The sequence below is a fragment of the Sardina pilchardus genome, chromosome 19 (assembly GCF_963854185.1).
Source record: "Sardina pilchardus chromosome 19, fSarPil1.1, whole genome shotgun sequence".
Taxonomy (NCBI): Eukaryota; Metazoa; Chordata; class Actinopteri; order Clupeiformes; family Clupeidae; genus Sardina; species Sardina pilchardus.
This window is the reverse complement of record NC_085012.1, coordinates 24,470,550-24,477,646: the sequence shown is the minus strand read 5'-3', so window position 1 is coordinate 24,477,646 and position 7,097 is coordinate 24,470,550. Positions and strand designations below refer to the sequence as shown.

Genomic DNA, 7,097 nt, shown 5'->3' with positions numbered 1-7,097 from the left:
TAATAATCATTAGGAGGATAAAACATAGGAGAAACTAGGGACAAAGAGCCTTTGTGACTCAGAAGAAGAGTGATGCCTCCACAGTCCCCATAAATTGAAAACAAGAGAAAGCGTTTACTGCGCTCCAAAGGGTGACTGTGGCAACACACAACACTTAAAAGACAGTTGTTGAGGTCCTGCACAAGACCCTGCGCCTGGCAAACATGTGCACTCAGGCGTGCGTACAGATGGCGGCGCGAATAATAGACCACCGAGCCTTTTATAAAGCTGTGAGCGGCTCTTGGGATCAGAGAGCAGAGCGCGGACTAACCAGACGGAGAGGACAGCTCGCACCCGGGATTGTTTGTTACCGTTTTAATCCTATTAATTAAAACGTTAACCTGATTGGGTAGAGAGCTCTGTCCCAATAGGCGAGTCTTCTTCATATTAATAGCCCGCCTTGAGATAATGATGTAAAAGGCTCCCCCTTCAGCGGCTGATGCTGATGGCTGTCGAGATCTCTGGAAGGTGAATCGGAGCAGGATAGGCGCCACAGCACAGAGCTGAGCACTTCAAAAGGAGCTGTCGCCACTACACATCATTTGACAAGTAGCGCAGACGTTGACATCAACTGAGCTACACAAAGGGGACAAAGTTACTGCCGGGGACAGACGCCCAACGGTCTCAGCCGAGCTGTCTAAGTGAGACTATGGACAGGAGAATGAACTTGAGCGGTCCGGGAGACATTTTTCACAAAACTCTGAGCGCTGTCTCTAGCAAAAAGATGGACTCTTTCAGACCAGGCGCGGGAATCGATCTGCCTTCGAGGGACCGCCAGTCGCCAATCAGCTGTTTCGATCCGTCTGACTCAGACCCGAATCAAAACGGCGGACTGACAGGAGGACGAAGGCTGACACTGACACATGGTCTTCCGACCGGATCTTTGTGTATGAAATTCGGCGAGAGTGCCAACCGGACTACGGCAGCGGAGAGCAGCGGTGGGGAACAGAGTCCTGACGATGACAGCGACGAAAGGTGCGACATGATGCTCTTGGCAGATGGACTGACAGGGGTGCCCGGTTCTAAGTCTGAAGGAGGTAAGAAAAACAAAGAACAGAAAACCCTGAGACTAAACATCAACGCCCGGGAGAGACGGAGGATGCACGATCTGAATGATGCGCTCGATGAACTGCGAGCGGTCATTCCCTACGCGCACAGCCCTTCCGTGCGGAAACTCTCCAAAATTGCCACTTTGCTACTAGCCAAAAATTACATCCTCATGCAAGCGCAGGCACTGGAAGAAATGAGAAGGCTTGTAGCTTATCTTAACCAAGGCCAGGCGATCTCTGCTGCTACGATCCCCGCGACCACTGCCCTAACGCCGGGCTTAAGTGCGTATGAGCAACCACCTGGGTTCCATCCCTTCCCCGCCGGAGTTGCAGCCTCCTCTTGCCCCGACAAATGTGCCCTTTTCAACAATGTCACCTCCAGCCTCTGTAAACAATGCACTGACAAGCCTTAGAATGCTTCTGAACGACTGACTCCTACTTAGAAGCACATGCGAAATTAAGACGTACTAATATGGAGACTGCTGAAGAGAATGCCGTCGGTATTATCCATTATTTAAAAATGGAGGTCAATGAAGAAGAATGCTGAAAAAGAAAAAAACTTTTTAAACACTTACAAAAAACCCATTCAAACATGCACCGTCTGTTCAGTATATACTTGATTGTGTATATAAAATAAGTAGCCTACTATTCAAGTGCTGGCGAGAATGAACGTTTTAAAAAGCCAAACGCAAAAGTCTAGTCTGACTGCAAGTAGGAGAAGAACAGACTTTGTTTATGCACTTGCATTGTTGTAGACCTGATTCGTGTATTTATGACCTGACAACATGCAGCAACCATCGCACAAATTACGAAACTTTTTTAGGACATTTTAAGGACTACCATAGGAAATATCTCTAGATTTGAGGACAAATGACGTTCGCTCATTAGTCTTTGAGAACAATAACACAACGGAGCAGCGAAATGAATTGTACACATTTCTCACATCCCAAAGCCAATTGTTATTTAACTATCAGAATGATTTTAATGACACTATAATAGAGAGCTCCGGCCAATGCTTGCCTGGTTTATGATTTTTGTCTCTTTTTTCCTTTTCTCAGATTCTTATTTATTGCTTTATTACGTCCGCTTGCACGGCAGTTTGTACTGCACCGGCACTATTGCTGTAAAAAAAATAACTATGATTTCCTTCACTCAAACGGTATGTCAGAGGTCAAGACAGACTAAGGTTGTTGTCAGGTCAAGATATTGAGTACTGTTGATACATTAGTTGGAATTTGATGAAAGATGGCCATTTGTATGTGTTAATGTGTTGGAAAGCTTTATTAAAAATATTTTGAACAAACTATAACGTCCACCTTATTGTCTGCTAAGTTGTGTAGCTTTATTCAGTACTACCTATTATGGCAAATACATCTGAACACTTTCCTTTTTGTTTTTATCCTTGATAGCTTATTCTTTCTTTGAGGACATAGGGACGTTTTAAGGATTTTGTCAGATCGCTTTGGTAGAATAATGAGTTGTTAATTTACTGATCCATCAAAATTGGCAACTTTCTCCAAGTCATGATTGTGGGTAGCATGAAGCTTTTGAGAGAGGCGGTCAGGCGCTTATGGTGACCATGCCCCGCGGCAAACACGTCTGTTAGAATTACATTAGAGAGCTTGGGTGCTCTTAATTATCATTATTATTATTATTATTATTATTATTATTAAAACGATTTCCATGACGATGTCTAACAATATGTTAATTTGAAAACAACTGTGTATGAAAACTGTCGACTGTAATACCTACATTCGTTTAATGAAACACATCGTTAGGGCAATTAAAGCTCCTGAATGTGATTAAGGAACGTAATTACGACACTGTTCATTTCCGTAATTGGGTGTCTTTAATCACGAGACACATGATCAGCAACATTGCATGTTGGTGTGCATTGTTCTCTCTCTGCTGTCCATCAACCTGATTAAGAATTAGATACGGCCAAAGGGCATCCATTTCAAAGGGTGGTGGCGTGGCCCAGTCGAAGTCACTGCCGTCAGGAATTAGGCAAAATCAATAAGTGGATATATCTAGACGCTTCCTCTTCAAAACTGACACTGGTGTTTTGAATTGACCTCGTAATTATTTGTTTTGGTAAATGCAAAATCAGGGCCGTGACAACACAATTGTAGGCACAGCTTTGGCACAGCTCAAAAGCAAAACAACCGCCCAAATATTAAATCTCATTACGCAGTGTTAGAACACAGCGACTGATAGGTTGTAATGACTGTAATATAGCCTATGTTACAGCCTAACTTGTTTACAAGTTAAACATGCAAAATTCGCAAACCTTTAACCGTTTTAAATCATGCAGCCTAGGTTACTGGAGAGAGATCGACGCTCACAAGAATACGGTGTGATCATAAAGCATTACTTATATTACTTCTAGAAGTATAACAGTGCAATTAATGCACTGTTATAAAACAGATTGTTTACAAAGCAATAGATAGGAGAGTAAATTCCTGAAGTTGGGAAGGGACAGCAGAAGTTCAATTTACTGTGAGCCCTAGTTAGACCGTGCAGAATCCACCAAAAACAATTATACTAACCACTATCATCTATTAATATTCAGTTCAAGATGCAACTTCACAAATGCTCTAAATGTGTAAAAAGATGAGGATCCAGGATTAACAGAAATTACACAATCATTTAGGCCTACTTTTCATTCATGCATAGAATTTCCGTTCAACTTCAAAAGTAGTCGGAGGTTGCGATGCATTAGTGCAGAAACCAGGCTTAAAATTCAACAAAACGCTGCATAATTTAAAATAATATAAAATTGAGGTCACTGCTTGAACAAAAAACGCAGTTAACTCCACGAAATAAAACCAGTTAGGCTATGCATCCGGTGAGAATTACCAATGCAATAAAGGATCTAAACATTTATCGTTTTCTGACGTTCAAAGTTAAAAGTTAAAAACAAGAATCTATGCGATACTGTGTTCAGTTATTTAATGAAATATTGGGTCAAAAGATGTAACACTGTGGACCACTAAGAGGTTATCTCCTACAAGTTCAAATGCCATCATGATACGAGGGAGGATCATTCTCGGCTATTGGTCTATATATAAATCTTAGGAATCTAGCCTATTTGAAAAGACTGATGGTCATGAAGTTAGTTATAACATATACAAGCATTTTATTTCAAAGAGGAGCATCGTCCTGGATTCCACATACAGTCATTACACGAAGCAATGTGCCATTTTCCTGACATTCATCTCCCGTTACCCAGCTCACACTTCAGGACCGGGGACAGCGCCATTTATCACGGCGCGTTCTCTCTGTGGGAAAGCCGCGGGATAATGCGTTATTACACAATCAGCCTTGATCGAATAGGCCAACAAACTATTTCAAGGGAGTTTTACTTACCACCTAAACCTCTGGTGGTTATCATTCACACAAACCGCCACCTGAATAGATTACCTATAGCATTATTGTTCAATGGAGTTGACTCTCCAATGGCAGTTCTCTATCAAAGCGGTTTTCAACGATTTATGATGCTGTGCTGTTGGTCATAATGACACGTGTGGATGAATTGACAACAAATATATTTATACATGTTAAATGAGATAGAATGATGCAGAACTAATTATTCATTATCTGGTTATGCCATTTCAGATTTCACAGACTGGCCAAGTCTAAACGAAACGCAATTAAGCGCGCAGCGGGAGAATTTGTGAATTTAAGTCCAAAATAAAATGAACAGCAGTTTCACTTCGACAACATTCTAACAACATTCTAAAAAGCACCAAATGCGCAATACAACTGTAACAACCACACGTGTTGATCGTACCCCTCTTTATCAATGTAGTGTGTTATCAAAAAAAGCATTAGGTTACAAAAACAGAGCGATATTTAACCATTTCATTAAGCATATTAATCCCAAATGCATCTGTCATAACCTCGCTATAAGCCAATATCCGATTTGAACCTAATTGCTCCACTTTCTCTAATGTGCCCACTTGGTGAATTAGCCATTTAGGCAACAGTGATATTAGTCTGTCTTCTTTAATCCCCCAGTCTGGCGCAGATGTGCAAACAGCACACAGAAGTGGTTCACCAGGGGCAGCGGTAATCACCCATCACGGTGGCTCTGTCGGATAAATATTGTCAGCAATTACAGTCGGAAGTCAGCTATTTTCTGCGCTGCGTTTCTAAACACGGCATTCCGGCTGCGTACAGAGGACAGGGGTGACGGGAGGGTCCGGCAGCTCATGTTTGAAGTGAACAGCAGCGGGATGACAAAACGTCATAACAGAATGAATTATGGATCAGGCCAGAATACATTATTGACTGTAATAATTAACCCCTGCTAACATGACAACTGCTCCTGGAATACCTATGGGAGAACAGGGGGCACTGTGTTAACACACACACACACACACACACACACACACACACACACACACACACCACATGTCACACACGCACACATCACATGTCACACAACACACACACACACACACACACACACACACACACACACACACACACACACACACACACACACACACACACACACACACACACACACACACACACACACACACACACACACTGTATGCAACCAATGAGGGCATACACAAGGTCCTGGACCTTACTCTAGATATCTCCTCTGTGGCAGCAGCTGAGTTTGGGCTGTATGTGGCCTTGCTCTGGGCCTGACCTGGAGTAGGATCACCCCAGACTGGGCCCAGACTCAGGGGTCATCTGTGTGAGATCCACAGCCATCATTACAGTGATCACAGGCCGGCTTTAGTTCACCTTGCTGAGTATTTGATTTGTACTGTATGACATGAAGGGTAGAGTAGAAGTTTAATTAAATTAAGGGTACATAAACAGCTTGGTACCACTGATTGTTTTTGTGCAATATAAATAAATGTGACTTAACTTTAAGTTTATGTCCACATTCTATTTTAAATTTATTTTTTTGTAATGCTGAGGTTGTCCATCAGAGTTGTTGTGCTTGATTGTGACAGGGAAGAATATTTGTCTATGTGTGGATACTGAAGGTATAGTCTACACTTCAGAAATTGTGCTGGACAGTTTCGTTGCTTGCATGTGACAGGTACAACTAATGTTTTCTTTGAAGGTAGTGTCTTTATAGATGCGTGTGTGCTGTGTGTATGGCAAGTCTTTTCTCAAGGGCAAAAAGCGGGAACTCCTGCTACATAACATTAGAAAAATGCCTAACAGTAGCGATAATCAACCCCCACATTTTTATTCATGGACCTAATAAAGCCTAACCTGTCCTTAAGACATTTATATGGGGTCTCGGTGGTTGTGAATAAAAAGAAAAAGATAAAAAAGGCGCCTTTTCATAAACCATAAAATATCCAATTTGCCATATCAAGAGCCACCAGGGTACCTATTCATAATGCTGGAGTAATGCATGTTAAAGATGATAAACATGGAAATTCAAACTACACATAAGAGCGCTGGATTGAACCATCCCCTCCCTATCTGTGGTAGCAAAAAAAAAAATCTGGGAATTGAATCATCCACGTCCTCGCTCCTTTGCACATCACGTAGCTAGCGAGGGAGGGAGAGAGAGAGAGAGAGAGAGAGGCAGAGAGAGAGAGGGAGAGGGAGAGAGAGAGAGAGAGAGAGAGAGAGTAAGAAATATGCAGTGTTCTTGGCCCTGCTACCCGGTGTCATGCGCCGTAATTCACCAGTGTCAAGCCGGGGGATGCACATGTGTAACGCGGCCACCGCGTCCGTGGAGACGCTGCGGGGCGTAGATATATGGCACGTTCAGCAACCTCCGGCGCTTATCGGAGTTCCTTATCGTGCCCATCACTCACCAGCACCTCAAGTCTGCCCACGCATCTATTACATTTGTATATGCATGTAGATGGCTCGCAGAGCACAGTTTTGTTGGCTTATCCCCTTGACCCTGGAGTAGTGAATGTCTCACAGTGTCTCCAGGAAGTGATTATTTTATTCCAGCCAAAGGAGGACGGAAAGTTACATGTCCTTTTTTGAAAGTGAATCAGTGTCCTTGAATGA

The 7,097-nt window shown here is 42.7% G+C and overlaps 1 protein-coding gene across 1 annotated transcript; it reads left to right on the top strand.

The window, feature by feature from the left end:
* The first annotated feature begins 347 nt into the window (after nt 1–347).
* bhlhe22 (basic helix-loop-helix family, member e22) lies at nt 348–1,651 on the top strand. Its single transcript, XM_062521438.1, has one exon. It carries the CDS (start codon nt 689–691, stop codon nt 1,499–1,501), a length of 813 nt encoding a protein of 270 aa, XP_062377422.1. The 5' UTR covers nt 348–688; the 3' UTR covers nt 1,502–1,651.
* Nucleotides 1,652–7,097: the final 5,446 nt, after the last annotated feature.